This window comes from Barbus barbus, assembly GCF_936440315.1.
Source record: "Barbus barbus genome assembly, chromosome: 45".
NCBI lineage: Eukaryota > Metazoa > Chordata > Actinopteri > Cypriniformes > Cyprinidae > Barbus > Barbus barbus.
The window spans coordinates 1166224-1182929 of NC_136723.1; the positions used below are offsets into that span (position 1 = coordinate 1166224).

The 16706-nt window shown below is 37.8% G+C and overlaps 1 protein-coding gene across 1 annotated transcript in view; it reads left to right on the top strand.

Moving 5' to 3' along the window:
- LOC306864300 (alpha-aminoadipic semialdehyde dehydrogenase-like) overlaps window positions 1–16048 on the top strand; it is a 47330-nt gene extending 31282 nt beyond the window's left edge. Inside the window, exons 8-18 of the mRNA XM_079408237.1 lie at window positions 345–422; window positions 540–637; window positions 4243–4284; window positions 4460–4554; window positions 4652–4736; window positions 5860–5966; window positions 12193–12309; window positions 12394–12491; window positions 12602–12675; window positions 14188–14263; window positions 14872–16048. Of these exons, the coding sequence (XP_079264363.1) occupies window positions 345–422; window positions 540–637; window positions 4243–4284; window positions 4460–4554; window positions 4652–4736; window positions 5860–5966; window positions 12193–12309; window positions 12394–12491; window positions 12602–12675; window positions 14188–14263; window positions 14872–14926 (925 nt within the window). The 3' untranslated portion in view covers window positions 14927–16048. The remainder of the gene's footprint in view (window positions 1–344; window positions 423–539; window positions 638–4242; window positions 4285–4459; window positions 4555–4651; window positions 4737–5859; window positions 5967–12192; window positions 12310–12393; window positions 12492–12601; window positions 12676–14187; window positions 14264–14871) is intronic.
- The last annotated feature ends 658 nt before the right edge of the window (window positions 16049–16706 follow it).

Below are 16706 nucleotides of genomic sequence, written 5' to 3' on the forward strand. Positions count from 1 at the left end.
GAAAGTCTTTTATTTTTCATTTTATTCCAATTTAAAAAAACGTCCCCACATTTCTGGAATTCGGGTTGTATAATCACTGAGGCTGTCAGTCCCTTCAGTTCAGTGTTCCTGTCTCCTTAAATATCACTGCTCACCATCTCAAACGCTGTCATTCTGAAACGCCTGAGCCAAAGTCTGCCATCAGAAGTATAATTATCTCCCAGAACTCTCTCACACGATCGCATTCCCAAACGTCCGGCATTTAAAAAGCACTGATTTTGGACTAATAATGTATTGTGTACCCTAGTTTCAATTGATAGTTTCTAAAGGTCTTTAGCTGTGCTGTTTTTCATGTTTGTGTGTAGGATTGTAGCTGAGGTGCTGGAACGCAATCATCTTCCTGGAGCGATCTGCTCTATGACGTGTGGTGGTGCTGACATTGGGTATGACACGAATACACAACTGAAATAAAGCACATTGAGTCTGTTAGTACATCAAGAACCAGAACCAAACTCTTACTATACAGAGAAAAGCATTCAGTTGTGTGTGTGTGCACGCAGCACGGCCATGGCTAGAGATGAGCGAGTGGGTCTGCTGTCCTTCACAGGCAGCACTCAGGTGGGCAAACAGGTGGCTATGATGGTACAAGAACGGTTCGGTGAGTTTTATTGTTCATATATACATTTACTTTTACATTTAGTCATTTAGCTGAAGCTTTTATCCAAACTGGCTTTGATAAATGATAAAAGCAAACAAACCAACAAAAGACTAAGTGCTGTGATGAGTCCCATGTAGTCTAACAGTACACATTTGCCTTTTTTAATTTTTTTTATTAATAATAAATAAAAGTAGATAGAATAGAAATGGTATCAGAGGGCAGTTATTATAATGTTTTTCTGTAATAAAAAGAAAACAAGTAGATATAATATAAATAGAATAAAGAGAGCTAGTGTTAGAGGTCAAGCTTTTTATATATAGTTAAAAAAATGATTAACATCACATTAATATCAAATCATACATCAACATGATACACTGACGTTACATACCTTTAGCTTTGATAGCAAAGCCAAACCCGTCCTTCATCTCAACTTTTCTGTGTATTAGTGTTCTGGCCAAACCTTAAAGGCAGGGTATGTAATTTATCAAAAATGTTTTAGAAAACTGAGTCGGGGCCGAGTACCAAAACAAATGTGTAGCCAATAAGCAGTAAGGGGCGTGTCTACTCATGATATGGAGGAGAGAGTGTTCAGTGAACAGCCGAGCCACAGAAAGATAGAGATGGCGGATAAAAAACAAAAAGAGGAAAACGTCTGTGGAACTCAAGGAGCGATCGGACGCCGAGGTTGCTTTGCTTCTTGATAGGTGAGTTATAACACCGTGTCTACACCGGACGCGCCGCTACAGCTAAAGTCTGCATACAATGGACGCGTGTATTTCCGCTCGAGAATGCAGTTGTTTAAAACTCAAATCTGTGGTTTATTTATAAAAACGGTGCCTATTTGAAAATGTGCTTCGCCGATTTCGGAGTCATGAGCTCCATGCAATCACCGGCTCATGTATCCCGAAGAGAGGAGCATAACCTCTAGTCCTATGTCCTTCTGACATTTGCCGCTGGTTCTGATGTCTTTGTAGTGGATAAACATAAGATATAATTCGTTTTGGGTAAATCTAACAGGTAATCTTTGGCCTTTATTCTATTGTTCTATTAATATGTTTAAATGAAAACGAAAAGAGGCAATGTTTGATATATTTTGTCTGTAAATACAGTGAGGAAGATTGCAGCAGCCAAGGCGAGCTGACTGACGTTATCAAGTACGCTGCTCTTTGCAGAATTAACGGACTTGCGAAATTTGCGTACTTGGTATTAAGAAACGCGTTACATCACCAGACTATTTGCCTAATCTTCTCGGTACTTTAGGCTGCGATGGAAACGCGGACAGCAACAGGTCTGGGGGAAAAAAAGTTCCTGGGACATATTGTTCCAGGTAATTTCGGTGGACAAGCGGCTTATGTTTCACAGAACTAATCGTTGCCTGGGTTGTGTAGGCTACATGCATATGTGGGGCAATATTACGATTACACAGATTCTTTCATTCACTCATGGGTTCTAATTATCAGATGCCAGACGATGTTTTATGTACTTAAACCAAAGATAAGTTTACTTGGAGATTTTGGTACTTTTCATTGCTAAAATTATGAAGTTCACTAAATGCTTGATATGTTTCTGCACTATGCCAATAATGCTGTGCACACGTTGCATCGCACTGATGCTAATACCAAATTTACTGAAAACAACTGAGAAACGCTGACATTTGTTGCATATAAGAAACATTAAACTGCAAATGTGCCAAAAGTGCAAGAAAACTTTTTTGAACTGCGCTCAAAAGACATGAGTTTGGAGCAAATGCATTTGCTGGCTGGCTTTTCAAAAAGCATTGTAAGATCCAGTGAGAAGCGGTAGAGTTCAGATCATACGTCTCTGACACTAACCACCATTGTCTTAGTTATTCAAACTAGTTTAAGCCTGTTGAAACAGCGCTGATATTCTCAACAACACTAACCAAGTTTCCATCCAGATTTTGCGCTGTTTTATCGACAAAGAGATATGCGTTTATAAAAAGTTTTGCGAAATTTGCGGTTAGAGCCCGTTTCCATCCATTTGGCGTCCACAAAATGGTGTGCGTCATGACGTCATCCCTAAAAAAACGAATTGTCGCAAGTTTTGGTGTATCGCAAAAAAATGTTGCCCTTGAGCTGTTTCCATACATAATTTATCCTACTGCGTAAATTATAGGCTAGGCCAGCTGTTCTTCATCTATTTGAAACAAAAAAAGCCTATATTGTATAGGCCTACATAACATATTTATTAAGTGTCATGAGTTTTTTTTTGTACTTGTTATAGACTAGACTAGATAGGCCACTGTTTATAATCAAACAACTGCAACTGTTTATGACCATTGCATTATAATTTTTCAGATTAATTTTTATAGGAAATATGAATGTTCATTCCGGTTATTTTATTTCTCCTAACCGACCATCATATTAACCGTTAACCGACAAGATTGTAAAATTACAATTCAATTAAATTTAAATTGACAGGTGGCTTGACCCATTACAAATACCTAAATTTATTTTCCAGGGATTCATTTTATTCACGCAATAAGCAGCATAAACAACATGAACATGAGGATTCACGCACCTGCAGCGAAAACATAAGCTATTATATATAAAAGAAACAAAATATAGTTTTCTAAATAATTAATGAATTAACAAAAGAAGAAACTGCAACATCAGCAGCCTATATGCAGAATGTCGGTTCATTTTTGTGATGCACTCTTGAGAAAGCGGCAGTTTACCTTTATTTCACAGATACGTTTTTTTTTATTGTGAATGTACACAAATAAAATAAATATTTTGAATAATGTCTTACTCTTATATGACCACAAATGAAGGAGTAGGCTAGTGCAAGTTGTTTCCAGGGGAAAACAAACAAAAAAAGTGTGTTGATGTCATAAACACGGACTACAGGCTATTAACCTGAACAGTGCACTGTAAAAACATTAATAATCATGTAAACGTAGGCTAGTCTACTAACACTAAAGTAAGATAAGTGTGTTTGAGAGGTAACTCGTCTTTTTCTTACCATGTATAAAATAATTTGATACAATTGAATAATATATGATTTAATGTGCTTTTGAACTACAGGGAAATGGTGCTTTAAAACGGTGACAAAGTGTTTCCAAACTAATATTTGTGACATTTGAAGTATTTATGGAATTTATGCGCTAAAGTTAAACGGAAAAAGATCTTGTCGACACATGAGAAATTTAATTGATAACTGGCATTTCCATCAGCTATATCGTAAATATTTTAAAGCGCTAAATATTTTTTGGCAAAAAAATCCTTGGATGGAAACCTGGTAACTGATGCAGAAGAACAGGAGACACACAGTGTGACGCGACTTAATTCGAAGGCGTTTCAGTCCACAAATCCTCAACATTCACCACAGATTTGTCTTGTTCTGAGCATAAAGCCACAATTAACTACCTGCCTTAATTAACCGCCACAGAAACAGATTTGACCTTTATTGTGGTAATTATCTTTGTCAACTGATATGAACAATTTTTGGCCATATTGCCCAGCCCTAGGTAAGAGAATTGAATCCTGAAATGTTGTCATCAGGACAACCATAGAGCATTGTTTTGGTTACTGATTTAACTTAAGAATGATGATTTTTAGAGTAAATATTTTAATTTCATACAGGTCGTCAGCTGCTGGAGTTGGGAGGAAATAATGCCATCATAGGTTTGTTGCATTTAATTTATTGAAGGGCTCTTTGAATTAATTGTATTAGTCTTTTGAGTTATTCTAACTGAATAAACTAGGGCTGCAACAGCTAGTTGATCTAATGAAGATAATGCACAAGTCTTTCCATGTTTAATATAGTACACGATGTCATTGCATAATGTTTTTGCCCCAGTGTTTGAGGACGCTGATCTTAATCTGGTTGTGCCGTCTGCTGTCTTTGCCTCTGTGGGAACGGCTGGCCAGCGCTGCACTACTACCAGACGACTGGTTAGTACAGTGTGCTAAAGATAAGACTAACCGAATGATCATTTAACCAGACAGGTTTCAGTCTGATTCTTATTCATGTGTTTTCCTGCTGGATTAGATGCTGCATGAAAGTGTACATGATGATGTTGTGGAGAGGATCGCTAAAGCTTACAAGCAGATCCGCATCGGTGACCCCTGGGACCGTAAGTTCAGTGGAGAATCATGGGTCTCAATCACTGATAATTGCATGGGCAGTTTATATTTATATGCACACGAGCATTTTTATTTTTTTGGCACAAATTTGTACATGTGTGTATACATTAAAAATTAGCTGTGCAGACACAAAATACATTTTTTATTTTTTACTTTTTTTGTGTTGGGTGCAAATAATTAGAGGTATAAACATAATTATAAACACAATAAATGTGGTCATTGTCTAGTAATTGATATCCAAAAAAAACACCTAAAAACAAAAACAAGTTCTGACAGATTTTTGACTATGAAATTCAAGTAGATAAGGATAATTCAGAAAATAAATCTGCGCCCCACAAGTACAGTGGGGCAAATAAGTATTTGATACGCTGTCGATTTTAAGTTTTCCCACTTACAAAGAATGGAGAGCTCTGTGATTTTCATCGTAGGTACACCTGTCAAGATGAACCCATGAGATGTGCCGCTGCTCCGTTATTCATTCAAAATATTCCAAATATAGAAGCTCAATGCAGAGAAGATCTTGATTAGGTTAAAACCCAAACCAAGCCATTCACAGAGAACACATATTCATTTTTTAGATGGACATGCATAGAAACCGTGCAAAGTTAAGAGTTTATACTTTTAGAAAATGCGTCATGAATTTGTGGAGGTTTATTCCATTTCATTGTGTCTCATATGTTTTTAAATGCAATCTAATATGCGATATGAAACATTATATCGTTGATACATTTTTTTTTAGCTATAACACTCAGCCCTACCTAGCTATATGAGAAACCACTTGCATCTAGTTGGGAGCCGGTGTATTTTTTTTATTTTGTAGCAGCTAACATTTTTCACTTTCATGAATCCCAAAATTTGCGTCAGAACAGCTTAAAACGATTTACACACAAAAAATCATTCTGCTTGTGTTGCATGTATGAAGCCCATTGCTTATAAAGATTTCAGTTAAAAAACAGGATATAATGTAAGCTTGTGCAATAATTATGGGCTTGCTCTTAAATGGTGATAGTGTAACTGATTCAAAATAATTAATCTTTTTTTTTTTTTTTTTTTGGTAAAAAGACGCAATGTGTTATATGTCTGTTGCATTAATTCTTCTGCATTTGTTAACAGCAAACACTCTTTATGGACCTCTGCACACCAAACAGGCTGTTGAGCAGTATCTGGCGGCCATAGAGCAAGCAAAGCAGCAGGGTGGCACTCTTGTGTGTGGGGGAAAGGTAACGCTCTTCATTCACTGGGAATAGTTGCAGTATATTGTCATTATTACACTAGAAACAGGGCATATTCTGACTGTTACTGCCCTACATTTGTGACTGTGATGTTCCTCTAAATCAGTGCTTCTCATTAAAGGGTTAGTTCACCCAAAAATGTAAGTTAGACCATGATTGACCCTCAAGCCATTCTAGGTGTATATGACTTTCTTCTTTCAGACGAATCCAATTGGAGTTATATTAAAAATTGTCCTCGCTCTTCCAAGCTTTATAATGGCAGTGGGTGGGTATTTCTGTTCAACAGTCCAAAAGACGTGCAATAAAGCACATCCATTCATAATGAAAAGTGCCTCACACTGCTCCGGGGGGTGATTATTCCTCCTGTAGCGAATCGATGCGTTTTTGTAAAAATAATTTAATAATTTAAAACGTTATAAACTCTTTTCTCTAACTTCCGCTAACTAATACGTGCAAGCCGTTCCAGCGGATGACGTGTGCGTAGCGCATACGCATAACGTAGAGCAGCCCGAAAAAACAAAACGAAGTATTTCGTATTGCATGGAGAGTTGCTGAAATCGCGTTTGGTCTCGTACTGTATCGCGTATCTTGTCAGTGTGTGCACTTGCTTGGCCATTTTTAGTTGATAAACAGGAAAGTGGGTCCAGCTGAATGGAAATGGTGATTTGTTGGATTGGTATAAAAAAGGTTATTATACCGCGGCAGTCGTCGTGTGAAGCCCTCCTAGTGTGAAGACCATCAACTCTACCGTGTGACTCCACCGGGCAGGGACACCGGCACAGGATAGAAGTATTGCTTTTTATTTTAGTTTTTTCATTTACAGTATATGTTTATTATTGAAATGTTGTTATATGCTTGTGTCAGTTTTATTTAATTTCTTTATTTTCTTAAATATGTGGGTATATAGTATTTATAGAGTTGTAACTTTTAGTTTTAGTTACTTTTTCTTATTTGTAAGTCGCTTTGGACAAAAGTGTCTGCTAAATGACAAAAGTAAAGTAAGTAAAAAGTAAAGCATGGCTGGAAAGTACCTTCTCCTACAGAAAAGCCTTAAAAACTGCTAAAAAATCTGATTGCTTTTTTTTACCTCTTTTAGAAGAAAACAAACACAACCCTAGGTAATTATTCAACACAGTGGCTAAATTAACAAAAAATAAAAAGCATCAACAGGCGTTGACATTTTCCAACAGCATAGCAGTAATGACTTTATGAACTACTTTACTTCCAAGATCGATGTTGAGCGCGTCAACACAATGACCAATCAAAACCAGATTTATACATACATCAATGGAAAGCTGATGTATTCAGCTTTCAGATGATGGTTTGTTAGGATAGGACTGAGGATATTTGTCTGAGATACAACTATTTGAAAATCTGGAATCTGAGGGTGCAAAAACATCTAAATATTGAGAATCGCCTTTAAAGGTCCCATGACATGCGGTACCATGCGCTAATGTTGACAGTGGATGTATGGCAATGGCTCGTAGACACGCAGTCGTTCAAGCTTTTCAGTTTGACCCAGGATCTGATCTAGATGAAGAAGCACCAGATGAAGAAGTTGCAACTCAGCGGCTAAAGCAGGACGTCTCCTAATGGTTAGTTTAAAATATTGTGTCTGGATACGGTCAGTGTTTCCCACACATAGACTTTACCTGAGCGGACCGCAACAATATCCACCGCCTGCTGCCATCAGCTCCCGCATCTCACACACACGAGCGCGACTTTAGAACAATATTTAGTCACTTTCAGAACCTTTTGGTGGCTCTTTTCCCATAACGGATACATACTAACAAACCTAGCGACTTAAAAAAAAAAAACCTTATCATTAAGTTGTAAGATGCCTCCAGTACTGCCCCGCGAGCACGAGGTCTCTCTCCCGGCGAAGTGTCGCCTCTCTCGGCGTCTGTTCTGAGCAGCGAGCGGCAGAGAAGCAGCGCTTTCAGTTTGCCTTAAAGCAGCAGACTCATCAATAAATCATTTACTAAACAGCGTTTACAAGCACTTGTGGCTTACTGACTGTTTGACCTTTTAAATATGAACATAATTTGTCTGTTAATATGCGTAGTTTATTAATCAGACACAAAACAGTAATATAGCCAAAACCACTGCATATAGTCGCATTTTAGTGCAAGTTAGATGTATATTGATTTTATCAGACGATGTTGCGATTATAAATCAGGATTTAAGGAGTAAAGTGTGAGTGATTCAGGGTTAACATGTATTATTAATGGATCGTGTTTACTATTTATACTTGTTTTGTATGACAACTGAAAATATGTAAATGTGAACAGCTTTATTGGGTAATAATAATAATAATATATTTTGTATAGCGCCTTTAAAAGTAGCTTTCTCAAAGCGCTTTACAGACAAGCATAACAACAAAGGAATAACACAATGTAAATACAAAAAAAAAAAAAAAGAATGAATGCATGAAATTAAGATAATGTAAAAGCAATCCTAAAATAAAATGTTTTAAGAAGAGATTTAAAAGACACTAATGTATTTGCTTCCCTGATGTCGACCGGGAGAGAATTCCAGAGCTTAGGAGCATAGACAGAAAATACTCGGTCACCCCACGTATGAAGCCGTGTCTTCGGAACGACCAAAAGACCACTCTGAGAGGAGCGCAGATTACGACGTGGTGTAAGGGATTAATAAATCAGTCAAATACTGAGGTGCCAGATTGTGCAGAGATTTATAGGCCAGCATAAGGATTTTAAAATCAATACAGTACCTAACAGGTAGCCAGTGCAGGGACTCCAAGACCGGGGTTATATGGTCCCTGGCCCTGACCCCAGACAGTACTCTAGCAGCTAAATTTTGAAGATACTGCAATTTATCCAAAGATGATTTAGATACCCCAGCTAGAAGACCATTGCAGTAGTCGATGCGCGAGAAGACAAAAGAGTTTATCAACTTCTCAGCTACCGAAAAGGACAACATAGGACGAAGCCGGGCTATATTTCTGAGGTGATAAAATGATGTCTTAACTGTATTCTGGACAAAAGGCTCAAATGACAGTGTGGCGTCAAATATGACACCCAGATTTTTTAATTTGGTCTTAAACTCCAGTGCAACACCATCAACAGACAGAGTAGGAGACCCAACCTTTCGTAGTTGATGTGGAGATCCACGGAGCATAACTTCTGTTTTTGAGCCGTTTAGAGACAGAAAATTATTGGACATCCAAGTCTTTATCTCAGCAATACAGTTAGAAAGATGCCCAACGTTCACTTGCTGACCCGGTCTAGTGTGTATCATCAGCATAAAAGAGATAGTTAAGGTTGAGAGATTGTAGTAATTGACCAAGTGGATAGATGTACATACTAAAGAGTAGGGGACCCAAGACTGACCCTTGTGGAACACCCGTACAAACAGAGCCAACTTTGGACCTATAACCACCCATAAAAACAAATTGACTGCGGTCAGTGAAATAGGACTTGAACCAGTCAAGAACAGTCTCTGAGAAGCCAAATACATGTTCGAGGCGATTGAGTAACAGTGCATGGTCAATAGTGTCGAAGGCTGAACTGAGATCCAAGAGAATGAGAATGGACGTGGAGTCGGAGGTAATTAGTAAGTCATTAGCGACTTTCACCAACGCGCACTCAGTGCTGTGTAATTTTCGAAATCCTGATTGATGGGGCTCAAATAGTTTATTTTCAATTAAGCGTTTGTTTAATTGGGCTGCAACCAGTGTTAATTTTGGCAGGCATTTTTGATTTAGTCTTAGTCTTTATCTTGAGACGAAAATGCTTAGTCTTAGTCACATTTTAGTCATTTGAGTCTATCATAGTTTTAGTCTAGTTTTAGTCATTTGAGTCTTTCATAGTTTTAGTCTAGTTTTAGTCATTTGAGTCTTTCATAGTTTTAGTCTAGTTTTAGTCGACGAAAAGTCATTGCATTTTTGTCAACTTTTAGTCAAACTGCAGTTACCAACATTTATTTTGGTAGCTATTTTATATGTAATATTTAAACAAAAACAGTCATCAATTCTTCTCTCTTTAGACCAAATCAATTAAGCTTAGTTATGAGAAATTTGAATCAAGGATTGAATTTGGAAAAACTGGAATAAATATTCATTTTTTGGTAGAAATATAAATTAAACTCATTTTTCAGATACAGTAGGTTTACTTAACAAGTATACATTTATTTAACATCTTTTGTTGGTTAACATTTATGACAGATAATTAGGAATGCTGTCCATTTAAGACGGAAGGTATGTATGTAATAGCCTACTGACATACATTCAGTTTTCACCTGTTTAAGCTCACTTAAACCATAACGGACTGTATTTCCGTGAGATACTCTACATGAGAGACATTTGGACTGCTGTGTATTTGAGCGCTGAGAACTGATCGCGCGCTGTATGAGAACTGAAGAAGTGGAGCGCGCGCGAGAGAGCACTTCTATCAGCGCGTTTCCGCACCTTCACTGACTTTAAGTTAATCGACAATGAATTGTGACTCCCGGGAAAAACGGGACGTCTGGTCACCCACTCCCTAACCCTTCGGGTGCTGAGGCCATTGTTTCAGATCGCTAGTTCGCGTTTTGGTAGCCTATCCGTCCACTGCGGCTGCCATACTGAGACTAGATATGCAAACGCCCCTTATCCAATGACAGAGACGCACATTTTGAAAGACAAGTTCGTTAACTTAGCCTATAGGATGTATTTTGAATGTCCGGTAGTCCTCAAATAACATTTTAGTCCCGTCTCGTCTTGTTAACGAAGACGCGCATAAATTTCGTCATAGTTTTTATCATCAGATATTAGTTTTAGCTCGTCAACGTCTCGTCTTAGTCACAGAAAAAAGGTTCGTTGACGAATATTTTTCGTCGTCGTCTTAGTCAACGAAATTAACACTGGCTGCAACCACACCCTCCAAGATTTTAGACAGAAATGAGAGATTTGAGATTGGGCAATAATTTGACAGATTTTTCACATCAGAATTTTGCTTATTCAGTTGTATTACAGTATGTGACAGTTCATAGAGTAGAACAGATCTGAAGTGCCAAAAAACAATGCTTCGCTCGTTTGCAAGCCATGATGTCTCTCGCTCGCCTCGCAGGGTCGTAGCTGTTTTTCTCATGGGTGGGCAAAGCAGAGAAAGGGGAGGTAACTTTTCCCCGTATGACGACATAAAGGGAAGATTCCAGATCGGGCATCTGAGCTTTCATTTTCTCAAAGGAGAAGCAGGATACCCAGGGCTCAGTTTACACCTATCACCATTTCTAGCCACTGGGGGACCATAGACAGGCTGACATTTAAAGACATTTTCATGCCATGGGACCTTTAAAGTTGTTCAAATGAAGTTCTTAGCAATGCATATTACTAATCAAAAATTAAGTTTTGATATATTTACAGTAAGAAATTTACAAAATATCTTCATGGAACATGATCTTTACTTAATATCCTAATGATTTTTGGCATAAAAGAAAAATCAATAATTTTGACCCGTACAATGTAGTTTTGGCGCTTGCTACAAATATTCCCAACGACTTAAGACAAATTTATCTGGATTTACTGGACCCTTCAACGCATCATTGTTTCTATTAAAGGGGTGATATGTAGAATTCAGAAACCCTTGTTATTAGCAGCACCGGTGGCCATTTAGTGATCTGCGGTCAGCAACATATTTGCTCACGCTCGCAGTTGTGCACATTTAACGTTCAAGAGACTGAACGTGACTCACGGCAAAGTGCTTTTTTGGTTTTTGCTTAGAAGTAAAAAGTTGGAAATGCCTTTTGGGTTTTCATTAATAGTATATTGGTGCAAACACCATCCACGCTGCTGAGAGTGGTGTTTAGATGAATATTTAAATATGTGCTGCACACTTTCCTCTCAATAACAAAATAAGCAAAAAACACAACAGTAGTTAAGAAAACATCTGATTTGAAGCATACTTGAAGCATTCTTTGTTTCATTGGTGAAATGTTTGAAAAGTTACTTTTTGGTTCACTTTTTTTATTTCGAAGATCTTAATTCATTGTTAGATTTGTAATGAAACAGGTAAGGCAGGTTGCTATCAAACATCATCCATATGCACTGCTCTAGCGTGATCTAGTGCTCACCAACAGGAAACTCAGTCGTTTCATCGTTTCGTTCGTTCTTGTCTCTTATATTCATAGCATGTTTGTGAAATGTAAGCTTTTGCATTTTTTAACTTCATTACCGAGATGATGCATTGAATTTGAGCACTGAATTCTGATTCAGATTATGGATCGCCCGGGTAACTATGTGGAGCCTACCATTATCACTGGACTGCCACACGACGCTCCCATAGTTCACACAGAGACCTTCGTGCCCATCCTTTACGTGCTTAAATTCAAGGTGGGCTTCTTTATTGCATTCTGGTTTTGCATACATTGTTATATTATATAATTAGAATTTTGAGAGCTTCCCCACTGGTTTCAGACAGAGGATGAAGCATTTGCCTGGAATAATGAAGTGAAGCAAGGGCTCTCCAGCAGCATCTTCACTAAAGACATGGGTCGAGTGTTCCGCTGGTTAGGGTAAGTGTGCAGGAGCGCTATAGGTTTACCAAGACAATTCCATGACCATTAAACAGATTTGTGAGTTCATTTAGAGAGTTGAATAGAGTGTAACAGTTGTTTGTCTATAGTCCCAAAGGCTCTGACTGTGGCATTGTGAACGTCAACATTCCAACCAGCGGCGCAGAGATCGGAGGAGCGTTTGGTGCGTATCTACACATCATCCATCACTCAGCAGCAGAAACCATTGACAGCGCTTCAGTGTCCCTGGCTCTGCCAGTCGGTTAGCCATTCTGAATGGAGCTTAGAAGTTTGGAAACACTGCCACAAAGGGAAAGGAATAGAGACCAAAATAAGGGTTAAAGTTATCCTAGAGTCCAACAATATCTCATTTGTCAGGGTCAGACAAATTACTTCTCTGCTATTCTGAATTCTGATGAAGCACTAGATTATCTTTAAACCAAGCTACACAAGCTATCAAAAGAAAAAAACCCACAGGCAAGTCCAATTAAAACCATGCAGGAATTGAGTCTGTGTTTTCAGTGTTCTTGGGAAGATTGTTAGCATCGTGTCCTCAGGTTGTTGTCCCATGTCATGACTGTTTTTTAGATTTAGCTGTATTTGGCTGAGCAGTCATAAAATAAGTAAGCTTGACCAGAGTTCTTGTGTCTGTGAGACACAGGTAGACTTTATACCTGAAGAAAAAAACAATAGATACAGTTAGGACCTCCCACTGGAGATCCTACAGTCTACAAGAGGTTCTTGAGGAATACTGTGCCTTTTTAATTCTTACTGTATGGACCATTAGGTTCACACCTTTACAGACACAGTTTCAGGTGATTGCATCTGAAGCAGTCACAATCTGACTAAAGACACATATAATCTTTGACGACTGCCGTCTCTAGATTCCTCTGGCCATAGGATACCCATTTATTTTTTTATTTTTTTTTAAACTTCCACTGCAATCATTTGACCTTCATTAAATTTGAATCAGTTCATATTAGGGCTGCACGATATTGGGGAAAAAAAAACTCGCATTGTATTTTGTTTTTCTGCAATATACTGCAATATGAAAGAAAAAAAAAAATCACCAGATGACTTGAATAGCTCTATTTGGAAAAAAAGAATGATTAGGGTGATTTGGTAGGTGAGCAAGTTAGCATAGGAAATAAACAAATTACAAGCATAGATAAATATAATAGAACAAATATACAAATGATCGCTCACCGTGATATCAATGCTGAAACCATATGTCATGCAGCCCTAGTCCGTATTTAGAGCAATTTAGTCTGAATGAATTAAACGCTTGTTGATTTTCCAGGCCGTTCATGGGTAGCACATTGAGGACTGCATAGTGAGGAGGATGTCTAACAGGAAGTGCTTTGCAGTGCTTGTGCAAATTGACTTTACTTGTCGTTGCAATTCCCTGACACTTTTATCAGTTATTAAATTGAAATTCTTATCATGGCTTCTAAACTGATTCTTTAAATCATCGGTAGAATGTCAAATTAATTTCCAATTCCCTAAAAAAAAAAAAAAAGTCATTGTGATGCTTCACTCGGGTCTCAGTCAGTGGAGAAACAGACCGGTTCGTAGGTCCAGCATAATTTCAGTGGAAAAGGAATGTCAGGAATGTCTCTGTCTGTCAGCCTGAGCTCATTTCCCAGTTGATCTGTGTGGTATGTGCTGTCCACGGTGTAACGCTGTGTTTGTACAGGAGGAGAGAAACACACAGGCGGCGGGCGCGAGTCGGGCAGTGACTCATGGAAGCAGTACATGAGAAGATCCACGTGGTGAGTGTCGGTCTACATCAGATCCTCAGGGAATTATCCTGCATGCTTGAAATAAAACCGAGGTTATTATCCACCTTTTTCCTACGCCCCATGACGCTTTGCACAAATTATGGGAGTAACTTCCGTTTACAACAGTCTGCAAAAGCTTCACTCTATGAACACAATAATAAGCATGTTCAAAAACATTATTTTACTCTCTCTCACGAAAGAGACTGAGAAAATGAAAGATTCTTAGTGCATTCCAGGGAATTATTCATGGTTTATATGGTAAAATCAATCGGGAGAGCAGACCACAAATGCACAAGATGTGTTGTCTCTTTCATTTGCTTACAGCGGAATATAAAGGAAACGTGAAAATAATCAGGCTTAGAAAAATCTGAAAATAGAAAATGAATGAACATTTACAGCCCATTCAGTCAAAATAACAAGGATTATTTATAGCACAATTTTAGGATTTGAAATGATTTGTTGCAGTCTTTTTGAGTGGAACTTCAAACCGGATCATTTAAGACTCAGTAGGCTCGTTAGGAACAAGGTGGAGATAAAATAGAGACCGTAACTCTCCTGTTGACAAATTACACCATTAATGAGACACCCTTTTCTTACAGCACTATCAACTACAGCAAAGATCTGCCATTGGCCCAGGGGATCAAGTTTGAGTGAACCGCAGCGTTGCCTAGTTAACAGTCTGAAATAGCATTGATTTCGTTGTTGGTTTCATGTCGATCTGTTTGTATTGCCACATAAAGTAGTCTCAAGCAGCTCATCATGTAATGCATTGTTTGATAGCACTTACTCATAGCTTCAAGTCTTGATACTGTTCCTTACCAATAAACCACGAATGACTACGCCAGTTTCTGTCCACTATCTGAACATATTTTCATCCAAGCATATTACTAAATAATGTCACGAGTTCACACTTGCATATAATAAAGGATTAATAAATAATTGTTAATGAAGGTTGTGTATTTGCGGTGCTGTCCAAGGGGAGGGCTCCGAGCCTGGAATTCTGGGCTGAACCCAGAGTACCCCCCCCCCAGGTTACGATAGGATTATTTAGAAGTGAGGAGAAACTATATACCTCTTATCTTGGTAATTGAGTTGATTATTAAACATGCTCCTCTCGTGTTAATTATCTGAAAGTGCTCCCTCCGAACTTTAATAAAATATTATTCTGTAATATAATTTTGTGCCTCATTTCAGAACTACAGAAACGATCACTTCATATGATGTTTTTTTGTTTTAGCATAGAATACTGTTAATATGAATGAAAATCTAACTTTTCTTGTGCCTTGTGTTCAGGTGAGAAGTGTGATGTGTGATTGTCTTTAGCTCAGTGCAAAACATGAACCGAACTGGGCTGCATCTCCCAAAATCATTGTAAGCCTAAGTAGATCATACACACCTTGAGCTTATGATACAAAGAAGTGAGAAACGCAATGTTTGAAAATGTTCCTGGAGAAGAACGCTCATGACATCATGACGGAGTACATGTTAACTGGCATAAAATTAAATGTGTAGTATCCAAACACCTGGGGAAAAAATGTAAAACAACCATGAAAACAAATATATTCAAGTGTTTGGTGAATTCAGTTAATTTTTCTCTAATCCTAGACAGTTAAGTTAAATAGATCGAACCATTTACTTTAAACATGTGGGTTGCTGTCTTTACAAATAAAACTGAATTGAGCCCATTCTTTATAGTGCTTTTTACAACACATTGTCCCAAAGCAAGTTTTACAGGAAATAATGATGATAAATGGAAAATAAAAACAGTGCCTTACAGTGATCAGATGTGTTTCTGGAGTTTTCCTTGCCATTACTGCTTCAGTCTATGGTGAAGAAACCCTGAGAGAAATGAAGACTCACCTGGAGAAACCTTCCTCCTCGAGCTGATATAAGTTATGGCTTGTCTGTTGTCAAGTTCACATTTCAAAAGAAAATGACACACAAATAAGAACGAGGTGCAGTACTTTACAACAGTGATGGGAAGATTGGATTATTTTACTGACTAATTTGATCTTTTTCATCTTTATTCATGTCAGTTATATTTTCTACAAGCAAACTCTCCAAACATGTGTGCGTACATAATATGGATTAAAGTGTTGGGGAAAGTTACTTTTAAAAGTAATGTATTACAATATTGCGGTACTTCCTAAAGTAACTAATTACATTACTTAGTTACTTTTTATGGAAAGTAATGCATTGTTACTTTCGTGTTACTTTTTAAATATGAGCAGGGCTTGATTGATTGTTTTTATTGCAAGAAGTTGTAATTATAGCAAATATAAAAGCCCTTTCACACCAGAAAGTGTAATGAATAAACCTCAGGCTGAAGGACGAGTAAATTCACGTCTGTACAGTAGAACGCAGGAGAAGAAGCTTCAACACTCTTCAGCAATAAAAACACAATGAAGCACAACTGTTAGTTTATCTAAAGTCA